This window comes from Sander lucioperca, chromosome 7, assembly GCF_008315115.2.
Source record: "Sander lucioperca isolate FBNREF2018 chromosome 7, SLUC_FBN_1.2, whole genome shotgun sequence".
In the NCBI taxonomy this organism is placed as follows: Eukaryota; Metazoa; Chordata; class Actinopteri; order Perciformes; family Percidae; genus Sander; species Sander lucioperca.
In genome coordinates, this window is record NC_050179.1 from 16,587,379 (window position 1) to 16,604,651 (window position 17,273).

Here is a 17,273-nt window from a genome sequence, read left to right on the forward strand (position 1 = left end):
ACGCTCATCTTTCAGATGATGAGTGAACTCATTGATGTGCTGATCTGAAGACAAAAAAACTAAATGAATTCAGACGTTGTTGTGTGTGCACCTGTTTTAGCCTCAAGGCACAAACAGCTTCCACTGCTTACAGTGTTTGATGCATGTGATGACAGCTGCAGTCCGCAGGGATAGAAGTTGGAACATTTGTCATGAACAAAGGAAGAAAAGAGCAAGGAGAGACCAAAACATTTCTTTAATAACCAACTATAAAAGAGGCACTTAGTGAACCACTTTACAACTTGCAAGAGACACTGGATTTCCCTTTCGTCTCACTCTTCTTTTGCACATTATTAAAATAAAACTTTGTCATGAAGCATTACACCAAAAAAAACAATCTACCTACAATATTGTACAATGTAAGATACATACAGTATAAACAAGACAAAGCACCTTTGTTGTAGTAGTAGATACTATTAATAATTAAACAGTTGGTGTTACAAACACAGATGATTGAGTTTGTGATTTGTGTGTGTTATTATCAGTGCATGGGAAGAACTCCGAATACAGGTCTTGGGACTGCGATGCCCTTGTATGCACCTGAGTTTATACAATGGAAGCTTTCCTAATTTTGTGTTCAGACAGCCTACATATGAAGTACTTGGGTGCTTTACACAGTATTTTTAATAAACTGCAGAGGATCAGTGAAAAATAGTCCGATGAATGTACTGTAACTGCTACAGAGCTCAGGTACCCTTCTGAGGACATTGGCATTCACATTACAATAAAACATAACGTAGCACCAGGTAATGTTTATACAGAAAGCTAATATGGTGAATGTCAATGCAGTACAGTAACGTTCAAAAATAAAACAAAATTAATATTTTGGAAGCATGTAGGAAAGGTGCACAGACAATAGTCCAGGTCAGTTATGATGTAATTTGGTCCTTTTGCAGAAAGACTTAAACTGATAACAATAAATGCAAAATGAACATGCATTTCTTAGAAGAAAATATTTTACTGTATTTTCAAGTATTCTTTTTTTTCTTTCCTTTAGGTAAATGTAAATATAATCTCTGAAACAGATAATATCCAACAAAGGAAAAGCAAAACAAAAGTTCAATGATTTTCCCAACTAGCATATTCATTTTTGACCCAAAATTCATATCTGCCATTTGTCCTCACATTTGTGTAATAAAAAACACATGTACAAAGAAGACATAAAGTGACTACGTAAGCATTTTAAGATAGCATTTCACAGAAAACAGCTGTGCAATCTCATTCACCATAATGAATTGTCTTAAACATTTATAACTGTGAAATTTACAGTCTCTTATTCACAGATCCCTCATGTCCCACTCAGTTAATAGATTCTGATGTGTCCTTTCTTAAAGGAATCTTAAAGCTAGTGAGTTTTTGGCCAAACAGCTGGCTTAAGAGGTGGTTCTGGGACTCTGCTGTCCTGTAGGAATGGCTCTCCATTGACCTAACCCCCATCTTTGGCCTACATTTATTCAAAGAATTGTTCATGGGAACTGAAGACACTTTAGAAATAGGGTGATGCAGAGGCCGCCCCAGAGGTCCCTTTTTGGCTTTGTAATCCCCGTTAAGAGGAGTCACAATCTCAGCTTTCTTTTGTGTACAGCTGTCAAGCAAGCTTCTTTTTGATTGCAAACCCAAGTTTGAAGTCTTGCACTTGGAAACGATTTTGTTGCTAACAACGTCGTCCCGCACTGAGGACAGCACAGGGTAGTCGTTGGGTCCATCTGATTTCCTTTGCACAGAGGGATTTGCACACTTGCTGGGGCGAAATTTCTTTTTGGCTCGAGAGTCAACACCAAAGTTCTCTTGTGTGGCTGGAAAGGAAACCCTTTGCAGGCTGTGGGGGGATTTCATGTCTTTCCTCTTCTTCTGTGGTCTCACAGATTCTTTGTCCTCATTTGAGGCTGAAGCGTTGAGGGAAACCTTGGAGTGGAGGACTGGTGTGTACTCTGTAGCCTTCGTGCTGCTAGCTGTAGTGCCATTTTTAGTGTTGTCAGTTATTTTGGCAGCGGCAACTTTGTCTTTCATCTGACTGCTACCTTCCTGCTCAGCATCTTCAGATCCAGTCAGCTGTTTGCTGTCATTATTGGGAGCTTTTAACGCGTAATGCCACTGCTCATCATCCCTCGGTTGGTTTATTACATCAGCAGCTAATTCATGCTTTGACTCAGGTGTCTTTGAAATAATTTGATTTTCTCTTAAGCTGACAAAAGAGTCCTCACTAGGTGGAAGTGAATCTGTTCTTTTTTCAGTCTCAGCTGTGTCACCTCCAGCAGAGGCTTCCTCAGGCCTGAGAGGCTCCTCCCCTGCACTACTACTCTCTTTAGGCGCTGGCCATGAGGCTGTCTCTGCTCTAATGCAGACTGACTCATTCTCCTCTTTCACTTCACATGGTTCAGTAATTGATTTTCCATTATTGTCTTTATCAAGAAGAGGTGAGGTGGTTTGATCAAGTACCTCTTTCTTGGGTGTAGCAGACTCCGAAGAGCCCATATAAATACATTTATCCAGCTCTACAAGTAGTTCAGAGTAGTCCTCAACAATGTCCTCAGTCTTCACATTTGTATTGTTTGTGTCACTGTGGTATTCATTTGCGATGGTCTGTGTGTAGTCGTCGGCTGTGGACACAGAGGGTTTTGAAGACTCAGAGTTTTGATTTAAGTGCAGTGAGCTTACACTGGCGATGCCGCTGTCGGAGCTGTTTTCTTGCAGACTGTCAGAGAGAATTCTCCTCTTTTTACTCGCAGGCAAATCACATTCATCTTCTTTGGACGCAGATGCTTTGACAGGTCTGAGAACACCTCGAAATTTGAAAATTTTGTTCCCACCTGACAGGTGCTTTTCCATGTGACGATCAAACTGCTCCTTCTTAGAGAAGGTGTAGTTACATGTGCTGCAGATGAAGGATTTTTTAATCACATGCATGACATCAGCACATAGCTCACAGGTGTAGAGGGTGGTGTGTTTTGAATCCAGCTCATCCACCTCCTCATGTGCTCTCTTCAGATGGCCTTTGAGCTCCTGGGCTTCCTGATAAGAGACAGGGCATTTGTGACACAGGAAAATCTTTTCCAAATTGTGAACCACTAAATGTCTCTGCAGTTTAAATGGTTTGGGGAATTGTTTTCCGCAGTGGTGGCAGTCTCTTGAGGGGTCTTTGCAGTTGGGATGCATCTCCACACTTTTAGTTGTCTCTGTTTTGTGGAGGACCTCAAGTGGGGTTAATGCGCTCTGCTTGCCATTTGCTCCACTGCTGCTTTTAGTTTTGTGAACTTTTGGCTCAGTCCCTTCAGAGATTTTCCCCTCTCCCATGGCACTGTCTGCAGCAACAGCTTTTTCCTGTTCTTTAGTGGCTTTGCTGGATTCTCTGTTAGCTTTGCTGGGGCGGTGCTGCATGATTGAGGTGATAAAGTTCTTCACGGCTGTCTCTTGCATGAAGCAGCCTGGAATGCCTAACATGGAGCCTTGAGTCTGACCCCTCCGGGCAAACTGAGTGGCATGCTCTCGTAAATGTTCATTGTACATCCACACATCTGATATCTCCTTCAAGCACATTCCACAGGTCCAGATACCAGTTTTATTCTTGGCATGTTTCTCCCTCAGATGGTCTCTCAGTTGCTCCCTGGAGCTGAACTTACGCTGGACACACATGTAGCAGGTTGGAGGTGGAGAGGGGTTGTGGGAGAGTTTGTGAAAGTTTAGCTCGCCCAGTGTGAGGAACCACGTGAAGCACACTTTGCACTTGTACTGCTTGTCTTTGACCTTTATTCCACCATCTTGCCGTTTCCTGCCGCGCCGCTCTGTCACTTTCTTGGACTTTTCATCATCTCTGTTCTCCACATCAGCAGTTGCAATAGGAGGAATCACTGAGATATCTTTAGAGTCAAAGAACTGAATCTCAGGAAGTTGAAATGTGGTATTGATGTTTTGGATGTCAATGCTGTGGAAGGTTTGGGCACTCTTTGTGACACATGGCTCTACAGTGTGGGGGGCAGAGGGCAGGGGAAGAGGGCTGGGTGCAGTTAGCTCTTCTGCCTTACAGGTGCTGGGGTCAGAGGTCACCATTGAGCTAGCATCCAAGACACTGAAGTCCCTGGAGCCACTCCATTCAATTGAAGATTTATCAACAGTGCTCTCAAGTGGATTGAAGGGGCTCTTGCCAACCTCTTTAACATTCTCATGAACCTCCTGCTGATTACTTTGGTTAACATCTGACAACTCCTTGACATCAGTCTTTAATGTACTGTTGTGGCACATATTCAACATTATGGCATCATCGATAGATATTGTCTCATATTCACAACAGTTAGTTTGAGTGTCAGTGAATGTCTGCTCTGCTTGGTCTTTCATGTACTGATCTTTACTCAGCATGAAGGTTTCTGAAGGAGGGTAGTCCTGAGTCACGTTTGAATCGGGCGATTGCTTCTGTCTTTTGTTTCTTTTGCTGTACACCCTTGGGCACTTTTTCCTTTTTGCCTCCTCATCTCTGGGGAACAGCTGTGAGAATGTGGTGTCGTCATCAAGCAAGGCCTTCAGTTCGGGACTTATGCCGGCAGGACTGAGAGGGGGACAATTCAAACAGGAGAGAGGATGTGCCTCGTCTGAGCGGCCACAGTTTTTCTCACATTGCATCTCAACGGCTGCCACTTTTTTAAGAATCTCTTGGGCAATGTTCTCTTCTGATCCTTTCTGTTCACACATCTCTTCCGCAGTGCACATCGTCTTACTGGGCTCCTCATATTCTCTGATTGTATCCTTGTCTACAGATATAGCATTTTCCACATTATTGTCTGAACATACTTCCCCATTTGCCATCTCTGTCATGCTTGCACATTTAATTTCTTCCGCATCACTGATTTGATTTCGCTCCACAGTTTCATTATGCACATTTGTCTCTTTTGTTGGAGATTGGGATGTATTGTCAAAGCCAGAGTTTGAAGTAATAGGGTGAGGGGATTTCTCTGTAACAGTTCTGTCATTGATTTTCACCTGGTCGTCTGGAGATCTGTGGAGCTCTTGTAGTCCACTGTTTTTGAATTCAGGAGTTATAGCTTGAAGTATGTCTGTTTTTATTATATTCAGAAGCTCATCAGAGAAAGGGTCAGACTTTATGTTTACCTCACTGTTTTTGTTCTTTCTAGCTTTGTTGTTCTTCTTTGCTTTTGTTGGCAGCAGAGGGTTTTGATGGCCCACTGCATTTGTCTCAGTTACCATTTCCTCCAGGACTGACTCAGTCTCTGCCGCTTTAGATATGAGAGTGCTACTTGTCCCAGGCAGCCCATCTATTTTTGTTGGGTAACAGGTCTGTGAATCATCTTTATGTTCTTTCTCTGTAGTTTGTGATGCTTCATAAATAAGCATAGTCCCCTGATGGCTTGATGTTGTGCTCTGCGGGCCAATATGTTTTTCACTTCTGACCAAATGTTTCATGGCCTTATGTCTCTTTAACCCAGGCACAGTCCTAAAACACATGAGGCAGATTTCACAGAGCACTTTTCCCTGTGGAGCGTTGTTCTGTGTCTTTTTTTGTGCTATTTCTTTGTGTGCTGGATGCGAACACTGGCCAGTCTCTGTTGTTGGTTGCTTCTCTGATGGTTCTGGTGGAAGAGGCTTTTGTTCATTTTCACAGATGACGAGGAGCTTATGAGCGGGTGGACCATCTGAAATGTCTTTTCTGATAAGTGTACTGTCCTCAGCAGAAGCCTCGTAAGAATCTACATTCTCTGATTTCCCTTTTCTCAAAAGGTCAGAAGGAATATGCAAATGCTCAACAGGTCCAACTGGAACATGGCAAACCCCTGAGTCTGTCTTTACATTACCAGCTGAGGAATCTTTGCTTTTGATTTCAGGTGGAAGGCCCAATGAAAAACATGTGAATTTCATACTCTGCTGGAGGACCAGTGGGTCATCTGATAAATTCAGTTTAGCTGCAGGATCTGAGTTCAGTGATACCACTGTGTCTATTTCAGTTTTGTTAAAAATCAGTGCAGGGTTAACGCTCAGGTCACATGGCCTACAGTCATCTCTGGGACTCTGCATGACGTCTGGATTCTCTTCAGGTTTACTTGCAGGGGAGATTGGTATGTAGTCATATTGATTCAGTTGTGGAGGTTTGTCTGAGATGCTGTCGTAGTTGAGAGGGCTGAGCTTGATATCATACATCGGATCTCTCTTTTCAAGGCCATCTGACACTTGAGGTGGTTCTGCTGAGCTGGTCACAGGAAGTGGAGAGGGAATGGTGGTTTCAGAGCTGGGGATTTTACACTCTATGATCCCCAAATCCAGGGGAGGTGGGCTTATCAAAGAATACTCCATCTCGGCTGTGGTGTCCAGTTGTTCGCTACTGTTTGAAGCCTCTTTGACGTTGCTGTTTTCTTCTTTGTTTATGGGGGATTGCTTATTTTCAATTGAGCCTTGTTCAACAGACATATCACTACACTTGCTTTGTGACTGACATGGGTCCTCTTCCATGTTCCATTTCTGCAAGGGTGTCTGATGAGAGGTTGATAAAAGAGGACTGGTTGGTGGGGCAGTGTGTAGAAAAAGACAGTGACTTTCTTCCACCTCTTCTCTGCATGGTGAGTTTTGATGACTTGCCATGAAATCAATGGGAAGGTGTTCTTTGATGTCCTGCACATTTAGAATCTCTTCTTGTTTCTGAAAGGCAAGACTGGTTTCAGATTTTAACGAGTCATTAAATGGTGTAACCTTGCAGGAATCACTGTCAATAATTCCATCAGACTGTGAAAGAATCAAGATATTACTTTGTCCCTCTATGGACTGGGTGTCTTGGAAGGGTGAGCAATGACTAATGCTCTCTGTATTGGTTTCTACCAGTATTGGTCTGCAGGGCGTGTCTGTGGTGAATATCTCCAGTGACAGATCAGTTGTTGGACTTGCGCTGTAAGTCTTCGCAGGGCTGCAGTTTTTAGATGGAGATAGTGCAATCAAGGGATCTTGTTCTGCTGTTGTTTCTTTGTTTACCCTGTCTGAGCACTCCACTTTTAATTCATCAGCATGTGAAGAACTAATATCTCCAGCATTCTCATGGGTATCAGTGGATTGTTCTTCCACTGTTGTTTTAATCGCACCCTGAATTTTCTTGCCACAGTCTAGATCGTCGTCAGGTGGAGCTGGTGTTAAAAGATGGCTGACAGGTTGACCAGTGATTCCCGTCACTGCCTCTGCTTTCTCATAGCCGTCTGTGGTTGAATGTTCTGGATCGTCACTACTGTTTTTAAATAACTGATTCACATTGTCTGCTGCATTACTCTTCCCGCTGGAACTACTCTTGGTGATATCATCCTCTAATGTGACTTTTGTCTCTGCCTTGCTATCATTGTTTTCTGTAGGCTCACTTGGCTGTGATGAAATTGGCTGGTTTCCATTGAGTGTGGGGTCAGTGCTGTTACAGAGACATGACTGTGACTCATTCAGAATGAATTCAATATCGTCCTTCTGCTCATTGATATTTGGAGGTGATAATATATTCTCCTTTCCGGTAATTGCTTCCTTTTCACTGTGATCTTCTCTCGCAACTGCATCACTTGCCTGACATTCAATGTCTTGATGTTGTTGACTTGTGAGAGAGCTAACATTCGGCTCCTTGTGTTCTGATATAATAGGTTCTTTTTTGAATATAGAGTCTGAAATCACCTCCAGGCTTTTCATGAGATTTTCTGCATATCTCTTCTGTTCTAAAATCTCTTCATTTGTTTTAACTGGAGTCTCTTTTTCAGTGTTTCTTTCCACTGATTTCTGGTCATTGTGGAGCTGTGGGTGTTCAATATGTGAGGCTGTAGTGATAAAACTTGGCGCATCATCCTCTTTTTCAGTAAAATGTTCAAGTGCTCCTGGTTCATTGTGAACTGGCGTGTGGGGACTGTGGTGTCCACCTATTAGCTCAAACTGGAATGGACTGGACCATGGTTCAGTAAAAGGCTCTGAGGGCAAACTGGTCACTGGTACATTGATGGTTTGCACAGGGCACCTCATATTCAGACCAGTGTCTCCACTCTCTGACTCATCACCCAGACGTAAAGGTGAAAATTTGCTCATTTTTAGCTGCTTGGGAACATCCTGAGCTAGTAAAGGTGGGATTTCCAACTTAGTTGTCTGCAGCTGGTTTTCAAGCTCATTTACTATTCTTTTTATCTCTAGTTCATCCTCTGATGCGCAGTTGTTGAGATTTGAACTGTAGTCGATTATTTTTTGTGGCAGAGACAAAGGAACGTGATTGTAATCTGGTTTCTTTTCATTTGATTTCTCAGAGCTGCCTTTGTACTGAGATATCTCATCTGGTAGTACGGGGCTAACTATAAGGTTCCAGTCTCTTTGTTCCAGAAAGGGAGAGAAGGACGACACAAACTCTTCCTTTTTATCAGCTGTGTTCTCTATTGAATGGAAACTGTCTTTTTGAATTGGCATATCTGAGTAGAGCCCACTGTCAAATCCTGTGAGATCCCCAAACATTGATGATGTGTCAAATGAAAGTGGGGATTTCAAGAGCCCCTGTTCCTGATCCAGGGGGTAGGGCATGAGGTGGAGCGTATCTTTTTGCATTAACGGGCCTTGGCTTTCAGTTGGAGATAGGCACACCTCATCCATCAAAGAGGTGCAAAGAGATGCAGGTTTGTGGGCGTCTAGGTCATTGACTAAAGAAATAGCCTCTTTCACTATGCAGGCACTGTCACTGTCTGATAGCTCTGGCTGTGTGGCTTGGGGCCCCTTGCTTCGTTTGCCCTTTGTGTTTCTGTCAACTTGGAAATCAGTTTCTTTGTTAATGGTGGGAGAGTGTGAATCAAACTGTAGTGGCTTGCTATCTGTACTGAAACACTGTGTTGGTTCTTCTTTGGGGCACAGAATGTCTGTTCTCTGAAGAGTGTTTCTGTCTGAACTGACTGTTGTGCCAGTTTCATTTCTGGGAGACACTAGCTTCTCTCTTGATTTTTGACTGTGAGAGTTTTTGAGTGTGTCTTTTGCTTTTTGCGAAGATGACTCTGAATCAGCAATTTCTGGATTTGAATGATTCTTCTTTGGATCCTCTGTACTCTCTTTGTTATCGGACAGAATAGCTTTGTCGGTATTATACTTCTTGACAGATTTAGTAAATGTCAGTGCTAGTGTGCTGGAGTCTTTACATAACTTTTGCAGGGAGGACCTTTCATAGGTTTTCTGCTCTGGAGACTCTTTCTTTTTGATGTCTGTCTTCTTCTCACAGTCAGAGTCAGTGCGGTCAGTGCTTTTGGGGCTGTTGATACTATCGCTTGAAACGCTCACAGATGTGCTGAGTTCGCTGCTTGTGGATGACCTGCTACCTCTCCTCCTGAGTCTCTGGTGAGAACCATGCTTCTCAGGCGAGAGAGAAACATCCTCACTTTTTTTCACCTCAAAACACTCCTTCGACTCATGTCGCCATGCTGCCTGGTCCCTCTCACTTCTTGCTCGCCATTTGCACTCTTTGGTGTATGTGTATTTACACCGACTGCTTTGATTCAGCCGGCCTTGGCTTGCTATCTTAACAGGCTCACATTCATCATCTGAGTCCGAGACATAGTCGTATTCTCCAAATGCAGGGTTCTGTACAGTGGGAGTCAGTCTCTCCATCACTAAGGAAAACTGGAGGTTTTTAGTACCTTTAACATGGAGCTTATGGAGCTTATTTTTCTGTTGAACTATTTTGTGAATAAGTTCTTTGCTCCAGGTGCCCCCTACAGTGCTTTTCCTCTTGCTCTCTTTCACTGCAGTTCTTGAGGTTGGAGATGTGGAGGCATGTGAGGGTGTTGACCCTCGAAGTGCAGAGCTGTCCTGAAAGCTTTTAACACCACAGCGCTCAGAAAACTTGCTTGATAAGAGAAACCTTTGTGTACTTGTGTTTTCATCCTCACTCTTGCACAGTTTTTTTGCTTCTTTCACTTTGTTGTCTGGTTCCCTTGTCTTCTCCCTCGAGGCAATTCTTGAATTTTTATGAGAGACTTCTTTTTTTATGTTAATTTTCTCATCTTGTTCCAAATTCAGAGATATTTTCTCAAGTTTGCTTTCTGTATACTGTTTATCTGTCTCAGGGTTCTCAACATCAGAGTCATAAAAATACTTTCCCTGTGTGAAAGACCTGTCATCCTCTCCCGCTTGTTTATTTTTGCTCTCAAAGACCAGGGATTCTTTGGTTTTCAGGCATTGTTTGTTTGATGTTGCTTTGACAGTGGTCAGGTCATCATCAGCAAATGCATCGATAAAGCTACTGTCTATCTCTGCATTGTCTGACTGATATCCCAGTCCATTCAAGGCTTCTGTGATTAGGCTGTCTAATTTGGCATCCTCGATTTCAAGCTCAGGGAGAGGGACGGGAAGGTTACCAGGACCAGAGAACAAGTTGAGTTTCATTGGATCATCCTTGTCTCCTTTTGTTTCACTATCACATATCAGTTCTCCATTTTTATTGAGGCCCAACAGAGATAGGTGGAGGTCAGATGGGCACCTTGACATCGAAACACTTGACACAGATGACACTGCCACTTTTGCTGGTTCTGCATGAAACTTTCTGCTGTCCTCCATCTTTGATATGTCTTTGAGGTCATTTTGTGCAAACGTATGCTGAGCACAGTATTGCTTATGGCCTAGAAATGAAGCCAGGTTGTTAAAATTCTGATCACATTGCTTGCATGTCAGAAGCACATCTAACTGGTCAAGATTTGCTGCGGCTAATGAGGTCGCTAACAGCTGATGTGCAGAGTACGGTGGTGGTGGCTGGTGATGCTCCACCCCAAAACTATCCATGTAACCTTTGTTTCCATCCATAGTAGTCTTTGGATGTGTGTTGTTTTGCAGGTAGCTCATCATGTCATCTTTGGCTCTGTCAGGCGCGTAAGGAAGGTTTCGTGGAGCATCAGAATGAAACTGATGTGGGTGAGAGCTCAGGTGATCTGAAGGTAACTGTGGCTTGGCTTGGGGCTGGTGATAAAATGGGTGAGGGGGTGCCGACTTTGACATTTGACTGTCCTCTGAACTGATGTTCACAGGACTGGTGGATGCTGGGGAGAGGGAAGAGCAGGTACTACTGGATGCAGGGTTGTGAACTGGTGAGGGCAAAGGAGATTCATAAGGCGACACCATTATAAGTCCCATAGGTGGGACCTGTAATGGAGGATAGCTGTAGTTTCTTGATGCTGCTGAAAGAGACTGGTTGAGTCCAAAATATACCGCTTTATTTTTGGATTCACATACTTGTGCATGGCTCATCTCTACTTTAAAAGTAGAGACTGTATTACTGCTATGTTTTACAGTCTCCTGTCTTTGGCTTGAAAACCCCTCACTGGTTCTGCTGTTCTGAAATGAGCTAGGGTTTTTTAGGGAACTGTGTTTATGTGATTTACTTTCATCCTTCCAGTCAGAAGGGGAAACCATGTAAGCCAATTTTTGATTGGTTAGTTGCCTAGACAACTCAATTCTGTTTTGGTTCGGTATGGCAGAGGTTGGCCGTATCTGCTGCCAGGCCATTCTGCTATTTTTAGATGAATTTGGCCTTTGATCAAGTGCTGGTTGGTTCTGAAACTGAAACTTGTCATTCATATCAGTATACTGAATTGTGTTTTGATCAGCTGATGAATATGTCTTATTAGGCCCCTCCCATGAGTGCGGTAACCTATTTAGAACCTTATTATTGATGCTTTTATCAAAAGGTATTGAGCCTGTGTGAATGTTACTGACTGGAGGGTTGTTAAAGGTTTTGCTGGGAAAGTGCATTTGGGAGCCTGGACCTGAACTATTTCTTGCATGGTGCACACTTCCTTGAATGAGCGTTCTTTGGTTGGCAGCTGTGTCTTTGGGGTGACAGTTCCTCTTACTCCCCGGGGTGATGGCTGCATCCCTACTGTCTGCCTGTGCAATAGTGTTTGTGCTCTCAGGCAGGACAGTCTTTCCTTGCTCTGACTGCTGTGAGCTGGAGCCAGAGCTGTCACTACTGGCTGAGTCCTCACTCAGATTCCTAGGACACTGGACGGAGGACGTTACCCCTTGAATAAACTGTGACTGTGGGGGTAGAGGATAAGAGCTTCTATCCTCCGGCTGCTGTTCATTATTGAATTGAGTGCTGTTCTGAGAAATGTTTTGCCCTTCTCCAGGTGTAAAGGAAAACGAGTTGTGGGTCACATGAACAGAACCTAGCGAGGAGTCTGTAAAGTCTTGGGATTGGGGGTTCTGTTCACAGGGAAACGAGTCAGAGGTTGATTCCTCCAGAAAATGATATCCATACGGAAATGGACCAGGCACAAAGGCACTTGCCTTATTAGCTTCTGTAAGGGCAGTGGATTTTTGTGATGACACCCCATAGTTAGCACCATTAAAAGTCCTTTCAGGAGACTGCCATACATTAGAGCCACTCAGCTGAAAGTCAGCCAGGATCAGCTGGCTGCCGGGCTGTGTGCTGTTGTTCTCCATTGAGGCAGGCTGCTGCTGCTGTGACAGGGATGGATGTGGGTGGGGTAACGTTCCACTTGAGGAACCCAGTGCCTGTGAGGTATAGCTTGGAGAGGTAAGGTTAGAGGAAGCCTCCTGGAAGCAGCGGCTATAGTTGAGCTCTTCTTGCTGTAGTTCGGCCTCTCTCTCTGGTATACTAGGAACGTGGAATCTGTAGCTGCCCGAGACTGGGCCACAACTGGTCTCCAACTTCTTGGGTGGTGCAACCTTCTGCTGTGGGTAGGCAATACCAATGGTGGGGTTGGAGCGTGGATTTGTGATGCTAAGTCTGTACAGCTGCTGTGGGTTGGCGCGCTCCGTCTTCCCTGACCGCTTCCCCTTCTCTCGGCTGCGGCCCTTTCCACTGGGGGACTGGGGGCTGCCTTTGCCACTCGACCAAGTCCTGTCAGTGGCAAATTTTGACCGGTTCTGCAGTGAGCTAAAGTCAATCTTCCCTGTCTGCTGTGGCCGAATGACAGCCTCACGCTGCTGAGGGCAGTCCCTTCCCTTCTCTAGTTTTTCAACTTTGGCCCCTCTGCTGCTGGCTCTGGCCTCAGTGCCTGTGCTTGAAAAGTGCTCTGGAGACTCCTTTGTGGTTTTGTCACTCTGCTGTTCCAGCGCTGTCCCTTCATCCTGCAGTTTGGACTCAGCGGCCAGCTCTTTGACAGCATGCATTCGCTGAGTCTCTCCTGCCATGGTGCACAATGTGTGCTGTGAAGGCCTGGTCCCCAGAAGTGCTATCTGGGAGACAGGGGCACCGTCTTCTGGGTGGTATGAATCAGTAAACATCCAGTGGCAGGAACTGCACGGACAGGGCTGCTCGCTGCAGGCTCATCTCTTTACTTCCATTGTGAACGGCTGATCTGGCACCAGAGCAAAGTAGACCTGAAAAGAGAAGAGAACAGAGAGGATCAGATGTCAAGCTTTTACTGTTTAATTTAAAAAATAATGTAAGTGATTATATCATGCTGTTTTTTTAAATAAAATCTGGCAATACTATTCAAACATGCAAGCAAATCATTAAACACCATAATCATAAAAGATTTATGTATCTTTTAAATAGCACAAAAACATGCATTCTTTAGTCCATGTATGAGATTTAGTGCTATTACAATATTCCTAGTTTCTGCCAGCAGAGAGCACTGCTGCAGCATTTCACCATGGTGCTGTCACTGCACAAAGAACCAGTGTAATCAATAGGGAATGTCAAAAAATGCTGCCAAACTCATACTCCAAGTCTTGGAGATACTACTAACACTTACATTCTTTATTCCTGACAACAAATAAAAACATTTCAAACAAGTAAATACAATTTCATCTAAATGTTGGATTCCTGCTTTACAACAGTGGATTGATGGCTGTGCAAGTATCACAGTCAAAATCCTCTACATAAACACTCATACAAAGAAACCAGTGTAATAGTTTGGTCTTGAAATGATGAAGCTCACTACAGTACTGAGGATGAGAAAAATACAGTACATGGATCCAAAAAGCATTGAGAGTAAATTAATCACAGACTCCTTAAGAGCAGGGATACGACAATGCCACAGTGTTCTAGAGGGCTGCAGGTTTAGATCATGGAGGAATATCAGGGATTAGTCAGTCAGCCATTAGACAGTGAGAACCGCGAGCACACTGACGTTTGTTGCCTTTCCTCAGGCATCCCAGACATGGCTTCCAGTCCCAGTCCCAGTTTACTTTGGCCTTCCATTTGCTTCTACTTCGTTTGAGGTCAGACCAGATAAAACTTGGAGTTAGCACCAAAATGTAATTTCTAGGCCTGGTAACCAAACTTCCATCCCACCTTCGTGTCTATTTCCACTGGCTATTACCAATTCCCAAAATGTTGGGGGTGGCCTAGAGGTTGGAGAGGCCAACATTTAGCCAGAGGATTTGGACCATCCACACTACTGAAGTGTCCATGAGCAAGACACATTCCCGACAGTTTTAGTGTGGCTCTTATGGTTTTCTTAGAGGGAGGGGATAAAAACTGTACAGTTACAGTCCAGTATTGCTGTTTGAATGTATGTATGTATGTATGTATGTATGGTGAAAGCTCCATGAATAAAAAAGTTACAAATATTTCTGCAACACACCTAGATTCCTTTCGTGGAGATCCTATCTGACCATCTCAGCGTTTAGGTTATGATAAGAGTGTTTGACATAGCATTAGTACTGATTATCAGGGAGATGATGACAGACTGCACACAAATGAATGCTTTGTGAACCGTGGTAAAATGATCAAACCACCTACACGTATATATAGTCCTATTCATAATTTAAAGCCACATCATTTCGTAAGGACGTGTCTTGTTGTCTTATTAATGGTAAAAACTGCATAGTATGTTGATTTCTTTCCCTGAGGGGATCAATAAAGTATTCTGATTCTGATTTACAGTGTAAATGAGGCTCACAGCCTCAGTGGAGTGGACTAAAGAGACTGGAGGGGCCCTTGCTGCAGACATGTGGTCCCAAAGAGTAAATTTATTCAGTGTATAAAGTCAAAGCCCCTCTCACAAGCAGAGAGAGGAGAACAGGGATGCAGAAATCAGATAAGATATCTTGGCCTATAGCATTGCTTCTTGGGTTCTATGTTTACGTCCACAGACCAGTAGCCAATGTGTCAAGATACCACCTGAGATATGACCCTCCACTTTTACCCAGAAGGATCACTCTCTGCCATGTGTTTCCTTGTCTCATCCTCTGGTAAACCTCCCAGAGGTATTTAGCAGGTTGGGAGGGAGGCTTGAGGCTGAGACCTGGCTGAGTTTAGGCCTGGTTGTGAAAAATCACATCCCCTCTACACCTCCACAGAATCTGAAAGCCAGAGTGTCTGCAGCTCTCTCTGCCACCAGAGGGGAAACTGGTGTGAATGCCCCTGCCAGCCTCTCCACCAGGAAGTGCTTGGTCAACAGTCACAATCATACATCATAGCCCCATTTGTATTTGCCCAGACCGAGGTTGAGGTTTGAAGCTGAAGATGAATGCCTTCAGCAACAAAAAGAGCAGTATGAGGATCACAGGTGCCTTACAGAAGTAGCACCAAACCCTGAGCTGTCAGTTTACAAAGAGTAGAGGGTTATTAATATCCTAACAAATGACTTGTCCACTTCCCCTACAGCCCTGAGCAACCCAATACGTTTTCCCTTGCACCAATGTCCTCAACACAAGACAAAATGACTTCACACAAAGACTTCAATCTGCCAATTTGGCGGCGTCTTTGGTATGGCGTATTCAGTTTTATCTCGAGATGTATAAATTGCTCTTGGACTGGGTATAAAGACAGTGTGGTGGTGACAGAATTGCAAGCTGGGCACAAGTTGATACCAAATCCTGTGCGACTGGTCTAAAATTTGTTCCATAAAAGTGTGTTTTAGTGGAGTTTTACAAGTCAATTAAGGCTGTGTGTGTGTGTGTGTGTGTGTGTGTGTGTGTGTGTCCTTAAGGCCTCCTGTCAAATCACCAAGTTTCTCAGGCAGCGGCACCCCATATGGCTTTACCGCAACACCACCCTGATGCTTGAGACTGCTGAGTATTGAAGAACTGTGTTTGTGGTATAGGTGCATGTGTGTTTTTGTGTGCGTGCGAGTGCATAACTAGATCAGAACTGGAGAATTTTTTTTTCATTACTTGCACAAGGGCATGTCTTGGTTTCTCTCAGAGATGAGGGAGAGGGTAGAAGGTGCCTGAATGAAAACTCAATTTCCTGAAAGTCTTTTCCCTGTAATTTTGGTGCAGGATGTATGTAGTGTTGGCTTGACTGAAAATATGCTGGTAGCACCGTGACAGTCTCTGTTGACTCATCACATCAGTGCCTTAAGCTCTAATTGCTTTTGCAAAAGGGACTGGAAACACATCTACTCTCCCTCTATTTTCCCTCATTGAGAAACTCTGGATCTGGCCTCACCCCAGCCACCACCGCTGCTCATGCTAGGTAGGCTACTTGTTCAGTGATTACATTCTAGCAGTAGTCTCGCGTTGCCAGACCTATCTCCGCAGCACTAGTTGATGGCGCATCAAGATGGCTAGAAACATTGGAGAAATTCACCTATAGGCCTACATACAGGAGGCTACAGAGCAACCATCTTGTGGAGCCTTGCAGGTGGATAGCCGTCTCACGGAGCCCTGGCAGCCTGTTCGCGGAGCTCCACTGGCAGGCAGCGAGCTTGGAGAGCTCTGCTACCTTGCTATCTGCAACTATAGTTTCTGTGTCCTGTCTGAACCAGGGGTCAGTCAGATCCAGACTCAGTCTGTTGAGCACCAAAATCGGCAAATAGCAGACATATTAGAATGGTAAGTGTAGTTAGCATTTTTTAAATTTTTTTGTTAGCTTGTAACTGGCAGTGGCTGACAGCGACGATGACAGTGAGTTTTCGCTCGGACTGACAGTCTGCTATGCGGTTGTTTCAGGTTTCCTTGCTGGCCTCAGCATATTAAACAGCGATTGGTTTACGGATTAGTGACGTTCCTAATCACTTGCCCATGATGTTTGAATCTCAGATTTAAGTGAGGTGCATATACATCTCTCCCTTCAGCAGAAGAATGTGGAAACACCTCTCTAGTGACAAACTGCACAGATACCAGTGGGTGGTCAGACATTTTAGGTGACATAAACATAAGAAAAACACATTTTCGAGTGGAGCGTCTCTTTTCCTGAGCTATTCAACATTTCTGTTGATGTGTGTTCTGTAACAGGAGAGCACCCAAAGGTGGCTAAAAGAAATGGTAAAAGCAGAGCATAGCTACTAACAAAGGCAATCTTAACATTGCAGCAATTTAACATTTGTGTAACCACACAA

At 44.0% G+C, this 17,273-nt stretch overlaps 1 protein-coding gene across 1 annotated transcript in view; it reads right to left on the reverse strand.

Annotated features, from left to right (window-relative positions):
• Positions 1 to 216: 216 nt before the first annotated feature.
• The window catches only part of LOC116062249 (zinc finger protein 469), a 211,206-nt gene continuing 194,149 nt past the window's right edge, over positions 217 to 17,273 (reverse strand). The window contains exon 6 of the mRNA XM_031316917.1: positions 217 to 13,359. Coding sequence (XP_031172777.1) covers positions 1,339 to 13,263 — 11,925 coding nt within the window. The 5' untranslated portion in view covers positions 13,264 to 13,359 and the 3' untranslated portion in view covers positions 217 to 1,338. The remainder of the gene's footprint in view (positions 13,360 to 17,273) is intronic.